The following is a 15741-nucleotide window of genomic DNA, read 5'->3' as shown; positions in this document are numbered from 1 at the left end:
TCACCTTTCTTCCCCATACTGATGCTCGGTTTGAACTGCAGGAGATTGTCTTGACCATGTCTACATGCCTAAATGCACTGAGTTGCCGCCATGTGATTGGCTGATTAGAAATTAAGTGTTAACAAGAAGTTGGACAGGTGTACCTAATAAAGTGGCCAGTGAGTGTATATATATATATATATATATATATATATATATATATATATATATATAAATATATATATATATATATTTACAGTATATTAATTAGGACTGTTTTTTCGTGTAAAAATGTGATGGAGTAACATGGCTGTAATGTGGATGATGCAGTTGGCAAATACTTCATGGGGTGCGGCACCTTCTACTTATAGATGTTATATAACTGGTAGTACGGTGACATAGAGCACATACACTGCTATATCTGACCATCACTGCCGGATACACTCACACTTACCGGTCACAGTAATGGCGGTTATTGCTTCTCTGTTATAATTATATTTCAATGTACTGGATCTACTTTCTACAAATCTGAAGTAATAAATCCCATTGTCTTCTTCCTTGGCGTCAGTGATTGTCAGGGTGCAGTCTCCAGTATCGGGATTTCCCGTTAGGTGGAAGTTTGTTTTTTTCACAGCAGTGGATCTATTGTTGGTGGCTACGATATAATACACATTTACATGTGACTGCCTCCGTATCCAGTACCCAGAGGTATTGTTGAATGTCTTTCTACCGTCAGCGATGAAGGAGCATGGAATCGTCACACAGAGACCCTCCTGTACACTGACACTAGAATTCACGCTGATATCAAAGCCCGGCACTGGAAAAGGCACCTGGCACACGATACCTGTAGAAGGATGAAACATGTCATCGTTAAATATCAGGAATTTTATTTCTGAAATAATTCACAAATATATTGAGTTTTTCTTACTATTATATATCTTCTTTTATAGGACATCAGATCCCCCACCATCAATCAACTGTTATCAGGGGCAGTCGGATCTGCACAGTGTATGAGCGGACCCCTTCTTTCAATCAAACTATAAGTGTTAAAAAGTTTTATACTTTCATCAAATATGGTTTTTTTTTTTAGTTTTTACATTTTATTTTTTTTTAACTGTGGAATAGAAATTTTATATTTTTCTTTTTTTATTTAGTCTTTTTCACATTACAGTTTTTTGGTCACTACAGGGAATTTGAATCTGCATCATTTGATCATATTTTTTATATATTGCATTTTTTTCAGTCCTTGCTCTCCCGTGATGCCCCGTTTGGATGGGGCGACATTGGGTACAAGAACAGATGCGCAAGCAGCATCTTATGGTCAACAGCAGCCATTTTAGATAGCTCTGGTTGCTGCTTTTAGTGGCTGCAGGGCGGCTGGAACCCGTCCCATGTGTAGCGGGGTTGGAATCTGAGCTCCCCTACACTTGATTTATGATGTATATACCTGCAGCGCCCCAGAGTCCTGGTCGTTGCAGTGATGTCATTCTTCCACCAGGAAGAGTGCTATCACGTCTGATGGCAATAAAGGAGATCTTCCTACCAGGTATCACAAACCATACACCACACTTCACACTCCAGTCCACCAGGGGGAGCCTTGCTCCTATCTACTAGGGCACTCCTCACAATAGGGTAAAACTGGTAGGCTGGATAGAAAGTTAGTCAGAAGCTGAGGGGCTTTGCCCAGGCAACACCTGTCAGGCAGACAGGGGGAAAAGGAGGAACATCGGAGCTGCAGACAGAGGGTCCCTGACAGGGGTGGGATCCTGTCGGAGGCCTAGCGGGACAGAAAGGCACAGAGCTGCGCCTGCCCCACGTGCGGCAGCATCCTAAGAAAGCACACAAAGAGAATTGTATTGTAGAGGGTGAAAAACGAAGTCATAGCACAAGGAGATAACACCAGAAGGAGTTCTGCCCTGAAATAGGCTGCCTCCTTCTGAGGTGCGTAGCCGGTGGCCGGAACACCGAGGGAGCAACCGTCTCCAAGCCTTCCTCCAGAGACTGACAGGACAGTCAATTCCAAGTTGGCTGCCCGACCTTAATACCTAGGAGACACGGTGGCAACTGGTGGAGGTCGGGGCATCTCTAGGGTCCCTATAAAAAGCCTCAGGCCATCAGTCATATGGGTTTGTCCTATCCACACCATCTGGGGGACAGGGAGGAAGAAATAACATCTAGAAGATCTACAACAGTTGTGAGGACCTTACCGAGAAGCTCAGCAGGGAGGTAATACAACACACGTGCTAGAGGAAGGCTACTGATTTCCACCTGGATAGGGGGACTCTGGATTTGCCTTCAGACCGGCCGGACTCTGCCTGCCCTGTGGTCCGTACCCTGGACTGTGGATGCTGAAGTCTTCAGTAAAGGTAAAGAGACTGCACCCTTGTGTCCTCGTTATTCACTGTGCCTTACATCATTCACCATCACCATCTACACTTCTGGGAAGCCCTGGGGATACACTTCACCTGTGGGAAGGTATACCATCTAGCTGCCATAACATCACCCCAGTGGATTCCTCACAGCAGCGTCTGTCACCCTGATCGAATACCACAGGTGGCGTCATGAACATTATCCCTTTAAAGACCTTTCCCTTTTAATACGGACGTCCCTAGGGCCACAGACCGGGTCAGCCACCATGACATACCCCTAGAGAACCGAAGGTCCCGGCTCCGAGTACCGCACTGCCCTACTGGGGTGATCCATCTTTGGCGTCACGAACAGGATCTACTTAGGCCTGAAAATCGGGTCATGTGCGCCTAAGAACTGTGCAAGAACTGTATCTGAACTGCGATTTACTAAAGGACTGTGTATTGCAAAAGACCACCAAAATTCCCGCCAAAACCGCCGCCATTACAGCGCCACAAGGAGCGCAGGAGAAGAAGAAGGGAGTGGAGTTGTGGGCGTGAACGAACTGAGAAGAGCGAAGAATAATGGCCGCCAAGTCTAAATATCTTTGTACCGTGAGGACATGTCCGTCAGCAGCCGAGATCCGCCTCCTGATCCTCAATGGCGGGTGTTGTGAATTTGGATTCTGGGCTCCCCCGGTGGCTACTGGTGGAATTGAACTGTGTCTTCATCTTCTCTGTTCACCTGTTCCCATCAAGATGTGGGAGTCGCTATATAACCTTGCTGCTCTGTTAGTTGCTTGCCGGTCAACAATGTTATCAGAAGCCTCTCTGTGCTTGTTCCTGCTCCTAGACAACTACTAGATAAGTTGGACTCCTGTCCATGTTTGTTTTTGCATTTTTGTTCCAGTTCACAGCTGTAGTTTCGTTACTGTGTCTGGAAAGCTCTTGTGAACAGGAATTGCCACTCTGGTGTTATGAGTTAATGCCAGAGTTTTAAAGTAATTTCTGGATGGTGTTTTGATAGGGTTTTCAGCTGACCATGAAAGTGTCCTTTCTGTCTTCTGCTATGTAGTAAGTGGACCTCAAATTTGCTAAACCTATTTTCATACTACGTTTGTTATTTCATCTTAATTCACCGCCAATACATGTGGGGGGCCTCTGTCTCCTTTCGGCGTATTTCTCTAGAGGTGAGCTAGGACTAATATTTTCCTCTGCTAGCATTATTTAGTCCTCCGGCTGGTGCTGGGCATCTAGAATCAACGTAGGCATGCTACCCGGCCACTGCTAGTTGTGTGTTAGGTTTAGTTCATGGTCAGCTCAGTTCCCATCTTCCAAGAGCTAGTTCCTATATATGCTGATGCTATGTTCTCTTGCCATTGAGAACATGACAGTTTGACCGGCCCACTAAAGGGTTAAAATCCTTGGCTGAGAAAGGAGAGAAATAAGAAGTCTGCTGAGATTTTTTTTTTTTTTTTTTTTTTTTTTTCTCCTTCTAATCTTTGAATGGCTCTGTGTCCACCTGTTTGTAATGGATCTTCAGAGTGTAACTGCAGGTTTGAATAATCTCGCCACGAAGGTACAAAATTTGCAAGACTTTGTTTGTCATGCACCTGTATCTGAGCCGAGAATTCCTTTGCCGGAATTTTTCTCGGGGAATAGATCTGGGTTTCAGAATTTTCGAAATAATTGCAAATTATTTTTGTCCCTGAAATTTCGCTCTGCCGGAGATCCTGCACAGCAGGTCAGGATTGTGATTTCCTTGCTCCGGGGCGACCCTCAAGACTGGGCTTTCTCATTGACACCAGGGGATCCTGCGTTGCTCAATGTGGATGCGTTTTTTCTGGCCTTGGGGTTGCTTTATGACGAACCTCATTTGGAGCTTCAGGCAGAAAAAACTTTGATGTCCCTATCTCAGGGGCAAGATGAAGCGGAAATTTACTGCCAAAGATTCCGTAAATGGTCTGTGCTTACTCAGTGGAATGAGTGCGCCCTGGCGGCGACTTTCAGAGAGGGTCTCTCTGATGCCATTAAGGATGTTATGGTGGGGTTCCCTGTGCCTGCGGGTCTGAATGAGTCCATGACAATGGCTATTCAGATCGATAGGCGTTTGCGGGAGCGCAAACCAGTGCACCATCTGGCGGTGTCCACTGAGAAGTCGCCAGAGAGTATGCAGTGTGATAGAATTCTGTCCCGAAGCGAGCGGCAGAATTTTAGACGGAAAAATGGGTTGTGTTTCTATTGTGGTGATTCTACTCATGTTATATCAGCGTGCTCTAAGCGCACTAAAAAGCTTGATAAATCTGTTTCCATTTGCACCTTACCGTCTAAGTTTATTCTATCTGTGACCCTGATTTGCTCTTTGTCATCTATTACCACGGACGCCTATGTCGACTCTGGCGCCGCTTTGAGTCTTATGGATTGGTCCTTTGCCAAACGCTGTGGGTATGATTTAGAGCCTTTGGAGTCTCCTATTCCTCTGAAGGGGATTGACTCCACCCCATTGGCTAATAATAAACCACAATACTGGACACAAGTAACTATGCGTATTAATCCGGATCACCAGGAGATTATTCGCTTTCTGGTGCTGTATAATCTACATGATGATTTGGTGCTAGGATTGCCTTGGCTGCAATCTCACAACCCAGTCCTCGACTGGAGAGCTATGTCTGTGTTGAGCTGGGGATGTAAGGGGGCTCATGGGGATGTACCTGTGGTTTCCATTTCATCATCTATTCCCTCTGAAATTCCTGAGTTCCTGTCTGACTATCGTGACGTCTTTGAAGAATCCAAGCTTGGTTCGTTACCTCCGCACCGAGAGTGCGATTGTGCCATAGATTTAATTCCGGGTAGTAAATACCCAAAGGGTCGTTTGTTTAATCTGTCTGTGCCTGAACATGCTGCTATGCGAGAATATATAAAGGAGTCCTTGGAAAAGGGACATATTCGTCCATCGTCATCTCCCTTAGGAGCCGGTTTTTTCTTTGTGTCAAAAAAAGACGGCTCTTTGAGACCATGTATCGATTATCGGCTTTTGAACAAAATCACTGTTAAATATCAATACCCATTGCCGTTGCTGACTGATTTGTTTGCTCGCATAAAGGGGGCTAAGTGGTTCTCTAAGATTGACCTTCGTGGGGCGTATAATTTGGTGCGAATCAGGCAGGGGGATGAGTGGAAGACCGCATTTAATACGCCCGAGGGCCACTTTGAGTATTTAGTGATGCCTTTTGGTCTTTCAAATGCTCCGTCAGTTTTCCAGTCCTTTATGCATGATATTTTTCGCGACTATTTGGATAAATTTATGATTGTGTATCTGGATGATATTCTGATTTTTTCGGATGACTGGGACTCTCATGTCCAGCAAGTCAGGAGGGTTTTCCAGGTTTTGCGGTCTAATTCTTTGTGTGTGAAGGGTTCTAAGTGTGTTTTTGGGGTACAGAGGATTTCCTTTTTGGGATATATTTTTTCTCCCTCTTCCATTGAAATGGATCCTGTCAAGGTTCAAGCTATTTGTGATTGGACGCAGCCCTCTTCTCTTAAGAGTCTTCAGAAATTTTTGGGCTTTGCTAACTTTTATCGTCGATTTATTGCTGGTTTTTCGGATATTGCTAAGCCATTGACCGATTTGACTAAGAAGGGTGCTGATGTTGCTGATTGGTCCCCTGACGCTGTGGAGGCCTTTCGGGAGCTTAAGCGCCGTTTTTCCTCTGCCCCTGTGTTGCGTCAGCCTGATGTTGCTCTACCTTTTCAGGTTGAGGTCGACGCTTCTGAGATCGGAGCTGGGGCAGTGTTGTCGCAGAAAAGTTCTGACTGCTCCGTGATGAGGCCTTGTGCCTTCTTTTCCCGTAAATTTTCGCCCGCTGAGCGGAATTATGATGTTGGGAATCGGGAGCTTTTGGCCATGAAGTGGGCTTTTGAGGAGTGGCGCCATTGGCTTGAGGGGGCCAGACATCAGGTAGTGGTATTGACTGACCACAAAAATTTGATTTATCTTGAGACTGCCAGGCGCCTGAATCCTAGACAGGCGCGCTGGTCATTATTTTTCTCTCGGTTTAATTTTGTGGTGTCATACCTACCGGGTTCTAAGAATGTTAAGGCGGATGCCCTTTCTAGGAGTTTTGAGCCTGACTCGCCTGGTAACTCTGAGCCCACAGGTATCCTTAAGGATGGAGTGGTATTGTCAGCCGTTTCTCCAGACCTGCGGCGGTCCTTGCAGGAGTTTCAGGCGGATAGACCGGATCGTTGCCCACCTGATAAACTGTTTGTTCCTGATGATTGGACCAGTAGAGTCATCTCTGAGGTTCATTCTTCTGCGTTGGCAGGTCATCCTGGCATTTTTGGTACCAGGGATTTGGTGGCAAGGTCCTTCTGGTGGCCTTCCCTGTCACGAGATGTGCGAGGCTTTGTGCAGTCTTGTGACGTTTGTGCTCGGGCCAAGCCTTGTTGTTCTCGGGCTAGTGGATTATTGTTGCCCTTGCCTATTCCTAAGAGGCCTTGGACGCACATCTCGATGGATTTTATTTCAGATCTGCCTGTTTCTCAGAAGATGTCTGTCATCTGGGTGGTGTGTGACCGTTTCTCTAAGATGGTCCATTTGGTTCCTCTGCCCAAGTTGCCTTCTTCTTCCGAGTTGGTTCCTCTGTTTTTTCAAAATGTTGTTCGTTTGCATGGTATTCCTGAGAATATCATTTCTGACAGAGGGACCCAATTCGTGTCTAGATTTTGGCGGGCATTCTGTGCTAGGATGGGCATAGATTTGTCTTTTTCGTCCGCTTTCCATCCTCAGACGAATGGCCAGACCGAGCGGACTAATCAGACCCTGGAGACATATCTGAGGTGTTTTGTGTCTGCTGACCAGGATGATTGGGTTGCTTTTTTGCCATTGGCAGAGTTCGCTCTCAATAATCGGGCCAGCTCTGCCACTTTGGTGTCCCCGTTTTTCTGTAATTCGGGGTTTCATCCTCGATTTTCCTCTGGTCAGGTGGAATCTTCGGATTGTCCTGGAGTGGATGCTGTGGTGGAGAGATTGCATCAGATCTGGGAGCAGGTGGTGGACAATTTGAGGTTGTCCCAGGAGAAGACTCAGCTTTTTGCCAACCGCCACCGTCGTGTTGGTCCTCGGCTTTGTGTTGGGGACTTGGTGTGGTTGTCTTCTCGTTTTGTCCCTATGAGGGTCTCTTCTCCTAAGTTTAAGCCTCGGTTCATCGGCCCGTATAAGATATTGGAGATTCTTAACCCTGTTTCCTTCCGTTTGGACCTCCCTGCATCCTTTTCTATTCATAACGTTTTTCATCGGTCATTATTGCGCAGGTATGAGGTACCGGTTGTGCCTTCCGTTGAGCCTCCTGCTCCGGTGTTGGTTGAGGGTGAGTTGGAGTACGTTGTGGAGAAAATCTTAGACTCTCGTGTTTCCAGACGGAGACTCCAGTATCTGGTCAAGTGGAAGGGATACGGCCAGGAGGATAATTCTTGGGTGAATGCATCTGATGTTCATGCCTCTGATTTGGTTCGTGCCTTTCATAGGGCCCATCCTGATCGCCCTGGTGGTTCTGGTGAGGGTTCGGTGCCCCCTCCTTGAGGGGGGGGTACTGTTGTGAATTTGGATTCTGGGCTCCCCCGGTGGCTACTGGTGGAATTGAACTGTGTCTTCATCTTCTTTGTTCACCTGTTCCCATCAAGATGTGGGAGTCGCTATATAACCTTGCTGCTCTGTTAGTTGCTTGCCGGTCAACAATGTTATCAGAAGCCTCTCTGTGCTTGTTCCTGCTCCTAGACAACTACTAGATAAGTTGGACTCCTGTCCATGTTTGTTTTTGCATTTTTGTTCCAGTTCACAGCTGTAGTTTCGTTACTGTGTCTGGAAAGCTCTTGTGAACAGGAATTGCCACTCTGGTGTTATGAGTTAATGCCAGAGTTTTAAAGTAATTTCTGGATGGTGTTTTGATAGGGTTTTCAGCTGACCATGAAAGTGTCCTTTCTGTCTTCTGCTATGTAGTAAGTGGACCTCAAATTTGCTAAACCTATTTTCATACTACGTTTGTTATTTCATCTTAATTCACCGCCAATACATGTGGGGGGCCTCTGTCTCCTTTCGGGGTATTTCTCTAGAGGTGAGCTAGGACTAATATTTTCCTCTGCTAGCATTATTTAGTCCTCCGGCTGGTGCTGGGCATCTAGAATCAACGTAGGCATGCTACCCGGCCACTGCTAGTTGTGTGTTAGGTTTAGTTCATGGTCAGCTCAGTTCCCATCTTCCAAGAGCTAGTTCCTATATATGCTGATGCTATGTTCTCTTGCCATTGAGAACATGACAGGCGGGCGGAGACAACAAAAACTAAACTGCCCCAGAAGGAGAGAGCGGGAAAAAGACCAGGAAGAGGCGAACCATGTGGAGGATGCCATGGCAAGCTGCCCAGAACCAGAGCATGGGGTCGGAGCCGAGGACTCCCCCAGCTACCCGGTGGGGCACCGTGACCAGGCCTCCACCGTTAACGCTGACTTCCTGCAGGCCAGAGTGGATGAGCTGATCAACCAACTTCTGCAGCTGTGGGTGACCACCAAGGCCGCATGCCAGATAATGCCTGCAGAGGGCCCGCCAGCACCACCACCGACACCGCTCCCTGCGCCGCTACAGGAGCCACTGCCAGCACCGTCGCAGGTGATGCCGCCAACAGAACCAGCCGACAGCAGGGGCACCGCTGCGACAGGTAAGGATGCTGACCCTGCCCCAGTGAGAGAAGACCTACTGATAGGCCCCGTCACAGCGTCACCTACCCGCGGTACCCGCAGACTCCAGCGTCTCGAGCCCTGGGACCAGTCCACGGGCATGGAGCAATTCTTGAAGGCCCCAATTGCGCCCACCACCCTGCTGGGTGAAGTGTACGCGGAGCGGACTGTGTACCGCTGGGTGAATCCTGGACCAGATTTCATAGGGTTCCCCGGTGCAGAAACACAAAAAGGAGAGACTTTTGAGGTTCTAAGTTGGGAGGACTACCAAGCCCAGATTGCTCGTCAGTGGGAGGAGACGGAAGAGAGACACCAGGCCCAACGCAAGGCCCATGACCAACGCAACCTAGCAGTCAAGGCCAAGGCCCGCAAGGACCATACCGCCCACCAGGCCCCGCGTAAGCAGGGCACAGTTGTAGCTTTCAAACTCAGAGGGGGATGGGGCTTCATCAAGGAGCAAGGACTGTATGCGGAGGTCTTTGTGAACCGGAGGGATGTGGAATCCCACCTCTGGGAAGGCCACCCAGACCGAGACCTTTACCCGGGAGACACCGTCACCTACACCAGACATTTCTGTGAGAAAGGCTGGTTCTCTCTAAATGTGCACAAGAAAAGGGACACTCTGGCACATCACGCCAAAGCACCAGCTAAGTTGTCTCCTGTGGCAATGACGCCACCTCACGTCCAAATGACTGCTACGACCACCACGACTACTGTTACTTCCACATAAACTGCTACTCGGATCACCACCTGCACTGTCACCACGACTGAAACTGTTGTGGCTGCTGAGCCAACACCCGTGGTGACCCATGCAAGGGTTAACTTTTAAAGGGATCCCCTGTTTAAAGGGATCCTATGTTTTTGCACAAGTTTTTCTACTTTTACCAAAGAACTGCAGAATCATGAACTGTGCATGATTACAAACTGCTGTGCCTGTAAATAGTTTGCACCTTCTTAAAGGTGCTCTCTACTGGTTTTACAAAGAAGGCTTTTACAGAGACTGCCTCTTAACAGAAACTGCTGTTAATTATGCTGTAAAAATAACTGCTTTGCCTTACAAATCTGAAGAAAAACCCGTTGATGCGGCAGAATTCCGAGTCAGGATTACACGTCTTGTAGCCCACCCAAGACCAACGTTCGGGGGTTCATAACGGGTCCCTCATATTGCATCACGTCACCTTTGAACTGACTTGAATATTGATGATGTGATTGTTTGCCTTACCTCAGAAAAAGACTTGGGTTTCCTCTTAAAGGGAATGTTAGTTTGTTGCACTTTGCTCAAGAGTGATAATGTTGTTTTAGATAGTTAGATAGTAATAATGTTTATACATAGCTGATAGTATGTAGCCAAGAATAGGAAATAAATTAAAAGAAAGATACAGTGAACCCATAGGGGGGGTGACACCTGTTCTGCATTTCAATAGAGTGAACCCATAGGGGTTAGTGAGTCACTTAGTGAGCCTTAGGTAGTTAGTTAAAAGACTTTGCACTTGGAGAAGAATAACTGTTTGATGCTTGAATAAAGAAAATGTTAATTTATTGTCTTGTAATTGCACTTAGTAGTTAATAGATAGTATACCTGTATGGGTAATAGTATTTCATAGTTAGCGCATCTGACAATGTAAATATGTTCTTGTTTGCAACGTTCAAGTGTTCTCACCTCCCATAAAGGGAAGCACTGTTATATTAACTTGTTTTATAGCATTTCAAAATTTTGCATGTCTTTTGTTAACCTGTAATTGTTGTTTTCTTTTCCCAGTCCGGGAGTACTGGATTTAACGAGGGGGGGAGTGCAGCGCCCCAGAGTCCTGGTTGTTGCAGTGATGTCATTCTTCCACCAGGGGGAGTGATATCACGTCTGATGGCAATAAAGGAGATCTTCCTATCACAAACCATACACCACACTTCACACTCCAGTCCAGCAGGGGGAGCCTTGCTCCTATCTACTAGGGCACTCCTCACAATAGGGTAAAACTGGTGGGCTGGATAGAAAGTTAGTCAGAAGCTGACTGGGCTTTGCCCAGGCAATACCTGTCAGGCAGGCAAGGGGAAAAAGAGGAACATCGGAGCTGCAGACAGAGGGCCCTTGGCAGGGGTGGGATCCTGTCGGAGGCCTAGCGGGACAGAAAGGCACGAAGCTGCACCTGCCCCACGTGCAGCAGCATCCTAAGAAAGGACACAAAGAGAATTGTATTGTAGAGGGTGAGAAACTAAGTCATAGCACAAGGAGATAACACCAGAAGGAGTTCTGCCCTGAAATAGGCTGCCTCATTCTGAGGCGCGTAGCCGGTGGCCAGAACACCAAGGGAGCAACCGTCTCCAAGCCTTGCTCCAGAGACCGGCAGGACAGTCAATTCCAAGTTGGCTGCCCGACCTTAATACCTAGGAGTCGCGGTGGCAACTTGTGGGGGTCGGGGCGTCTCTAGGGTCCCTGTAAAAAGCCTCAGGCCATCAGTCATACAGGTTTGTCCTATCCACACCATCTGGGGGACAGAGAGGAAGAAATAACATCTAGAAGATCTACAAAAGTTGTGAGGACCTTACTGAGAAGCTCAGCAGGGAGGTACTACAACACACAGGTGCTAGAGGAAGGCTACTGATTTCCACCTGGATATGGGGACTCTGGATTTGCCTTCAGACTGGCCGGACTCTGCCTGCCCTGTGGTCCGTACCCTGGACTGTGGATGCTGAAGTCTTCAGTAAAGGTAAAGAGACTGCACCCTTGTGTCCTCGTTATTCACTGCGCTTTACATCATCCACCATCACCATCTACACTTCTGGGAAGCCCTGGGGATACACTTCACCTGTGGGAAGGTATACCATCTAGCTGCCATAACATCACCCCAGCGGACCACTCACAGCAGCGTCGGTCACCCTGACCGAATACCACAGGTGGCGTCACGAACATTATCCCTTTAAAGACCTTTCCCTTTTAATACGGACGTCCCTAGGGCCACAGACCGGGTCAGCCACCGTGACATCCCCCTTGAGAACCGAAGGACCCGGCTCCGAGTACCCCACTGCCCTACTGGGGGTGATCCATCTTCATCACAGATGATGATGAGGTTGAAGCAGCACATCATTCCGCCCATGCCCCCCATACATCCTCAGTATAACACAGTCTCATTATGTAGCCATTTTATAGACAGGTCTTCAGTCTCCAGAACTCACTGAAATAGTTAGAACATAAAATTTTCATTAAACAAGATAAAGAAAACATTATTGACCTCACACATGGGAGACCCCGATGGCTGAGAACAAGTTGCATTTAAAAAAAAAAAAAAATGTTCAGTGCCGTCCTGGATCTGGGATTATGGTGGTATATTATCCTCGTGTAATGAAACTTGTGTTTTATTTATTTGTACAATTGCCAAAACCTAAAAAGTATCAGAAAATCAATGGAGCACTAAAATCTGCGGCAGAGGCCAAGGATACTGTGTGATCTAAAATGTGCCAAAATAAACTGCACCTTACACTACATCCAAATCCAATATATCAGTGTGCAGGACTCACCTTTCCAGATGAGAGGGAGGACAGCCAAAATACTGAGCCCCATGATGTGGGGCTTTGTGTGCTTCTTCTTGATACTGAGATTATCTTTTGGTTGAGATGTTGGATGGATTGTAGATTCTATGGAACAAATAATATTTCACTTTCTGTCGCTTCTGTTGATTTTTAGGAGTAAAGTTAAAAAAAAAACTTTATCTATTATCTATCTAGTATCTATATTTTTATCTATCTATTATCTATCTATCATCTATCTATCTATCAATCAATCAATCTATCTATCTATCTATCTATCTATCTATCTATCTATCTATCTATCTACAGGTCCTTCTCAAAAAATTAGCATATAGTGTTAAATTTCATTATTTACCATAATGTAATGATTACAATTAAACTTTCATATATTATAGATTCATTATCCATCAACTGAAATTTGTCAGGTCTTTTATTGTTTTAATACTGATGATTTTGGCATACAACTCCTGAAAATCCAAAAAACCTGTCTCAATAAATTAGCATATCAAGAAAAGGTTCTCTAAATGACCTATTACCCTAATCTTCTGAATCAACTAATTAACTCTAAACACATGCAAAAGATACCTGAGGCTTTTAAAAACTCCCTGCCTGGTTCATTACTCAAAACCCCCATCATGGGTAAGACTAGCGACCTGACAGATGTCAAGAAGGCCATCATTGACACCCTCAAGCAAGAGGGTAAGACCCAGAAAGAAATTTCTCAACAAATAGGCTGTTCCCAGAGTGCTGTATCAAGGCACCTCAATGGTAAGTCTGTTGGAAGGAAACAATGTGGCAGAAAACGCTGTACAACGAGAAGAGGTGACCGGACCCTGAGGAAGATTGTGGACTGAGTCTGGTGTGGAAACATCCAGAGCCACCGTGCACAGGCGTGTGCAGGAAATGGGCTACAGGTGCCGCATTCCCCAGGTAAAGCCACTTTTGAACCATAAACAGCGGCAGAAGCGCCTGACCTGGGCTACAGAGAAGCAGCACTGGACTGTTGCTAAGTGGTCCCAAGTACTTTTTTCTGATGAAAGCAAATTTTGCATGTCATTCGGAAATCAAGGTGCCAGAGTCTGGAGGAAGACTGGGGAGAAGGAAATGCCAAAATGCCTGAAGTCCAGTGTCAAGTACCCACAGTCAGTGATGGTGTGGGGTGCCATGTCAGCTGCTGGTGTTGGTCCACTGTGTTTCATCAAGGGCAGGGTCAATGCAGCTAGCTATCAGGAGATTTTGGAGCACTTCATGCTTCCATCGGCTGAAATGCTTTATGGAGATGAAGATTTCATTTTCCAGCACGACCTGGCACCTGCTCACAGTGCCAAAACCACTGGTAAATGGTTTACTGACCATGGTATTACTGTGCTCAATTGGCCTGCCAACTCTCCTGACCTGAACCCCATAGACAATCTGTGGGATATTGTGAAGAGAAAGTTGAGAGACGCAAGACCCAACACTCTGGATGAGCTTAAGGCCGCTATTGAAGCATCCTGGGCCTCCATAACATCTCAGCAGTGTCACAGGCTGATTGCCTCCATGCCACGCCGCATTGAAGCAGTCATTTCTGCCAAAGGATTCCCGACCAAGTATTGAGTGCATAACTGAACATTATTATTTGATGGTTTTTTGTTTGTTATTAAAAAAACACTTTTATTTGATTGGACGGGTGAAATATGCTAATTTATTGAGACAGGTTTTTTGGGTTTTCAGGAGTTGTATGCCAAAATCATCAGTATTAAAACAATAAAAGACCTGACAAATTTCAGTTGGTGGATAATGAATCTATAATATATGAAATTTTAATTGTAATCATTACATTATGGTAAATAATGAAATTTAACACTATATGCTAATTTTTTGAGAAGGACCTGTATTATCTATCTTTTTATCTATCATCTATCAATCTATCTATCTATTATCTATCTATCTATCTATCTATCTATCTATCTATCTATCTATCTATCTATTATCTATCTTTTTATCTATCATCTATCTATCTATCTATTATCTATCTATCTATCTATCTATCTATCTATCTATCTATCTATTATCTATATTTTTATCTATCATCTATCAATCTATCTATCTATCTATCTATCTATCTATCTATCTATCTATCTATCTATCTATCATCTACCTATTATTAGCACGGTGGCGCAGTGGTTAGCATTGCAGCGCTGGAGTCCTGGGTTCAAATCCCACCAAGGACAACATCTGCAAAGAGTTTGTATGTTCTCCCTGTGTTTGCATGGGTTTCCTCCCACATTCCAAAGACATACTGATAGGAAATTTAGATTGTGCGTCCCAACGGGGACAGCGATGATAATGTGTGCAAACTGTATAGCGCTGCGGAATATGTTAGCGCTATATAAAGAAAAGATAAAGATTATATATCTAGCTATTATTTATCTATCTTCTATATATCAAATTCGAGGAATCTTTATTGGCAGGACTGAATACACATGAATAGGAATGATGGATGAGACACAGTCTGGGGCTATGGAAGTCCATGACATATCATAGTTCTCTTCCTCAGCCTACGGCCGCCCTCACATACTGCGCTGCTCTCTATAACAGTAAGTGACATTAGTAATATCCTGCGCAGTTTTTCGTTTTACATTAAATATAACACAGAACATATATATATATATATAAAGAATAATCTGCACTCACCCTGTAAAGTATAGAATATTAGAAGGTTAGTGTGCAGCCACCACAGCCCCTCGGCACTTCTGCTCTGTGTTTCTTCTTCTGTCTCCTGAGTCTTCCTCTTGCTTTGCTTACTATGATCTTTCTGTCACTCATTGCTTAATGTTTCTATTTTGTAATTTCCTCGTCTTCCACTTCCTCTTTTTTTTTTTACTAAAGTGTCCTCTTTTGTTTTCTGTAAAATACTTTATCTTATTGTAATGTATTAGTAGGTCATGGAACACACAGACACTTATAGAAATCGATTTTTGTCTCACTTGTCAAAACAAACCAAAAAAAAACAATAAAGAAAAGTTAAATGGTCTAATCTTCACTGGTGTAACTTCCACATAGAGTGAATATTATAATAGTCACAGTTATAATTTAGCTTGAAAATGAATCTGCGGTATCTGTCTCTATAGTTATAATGACCAAAGATCGCATGAAAGTGGAATGTGCAGGGAAATAAAGAGCC

At 45.2% G+C, this 15741-nt stretch overlaps 1 protein-coding gene across 1 annotated transcript; it reads right to left on the bottom strand.

The window, feature by feature from the left end:
• Positions 1 to 287: 287 nt before the first annotated feature.
• On the bottom strand, positions 288 to 15368 carry LOC143770440 (myeloid cell surface antigen CD33-like). Its single transcript, XM_077260064.1, has 3 exons — positions 15252 to 15368; positions 12567 to 12683; positions 288 to 823 (listed from the first exon to the last, which is right to left on the bottom strand). The coding sequence occupies exons 2-3, from the start codon at positions 12607 to 12609 to the stop codon at positions 408 to 410; spliced, it is 459 nt and encodes a 152-aa protein (XP_077116179.1). The 5' UTR covers positions 12610 to 12683; positions 15252 to 15368; the 3' UTR covers positions 288 to 407.
• Positions 15369 to 15741: the final 373 nt, after the last annotated feature.

Source organism: Ranitomeya variabilis, chromosome 4 (genome assembly GCF_051348905.1).
Source record: "Ranitomeya variabilis isolate aRanVar5 chromosome 4, aRanVar5.hap1, whole genome shotgun sequence".
In the NCBI taxonomy this organism is placed as follows: domain Eukaryota; kingdom Metazoa; phylum Chordata; class Amphibia; order Anura; family Dendrobatidae; genus Ranitomeya; species Ranitomeya variabilis.
This window is presented reverse-complemented; position numbering and strand designations above follow the sequence as displayed.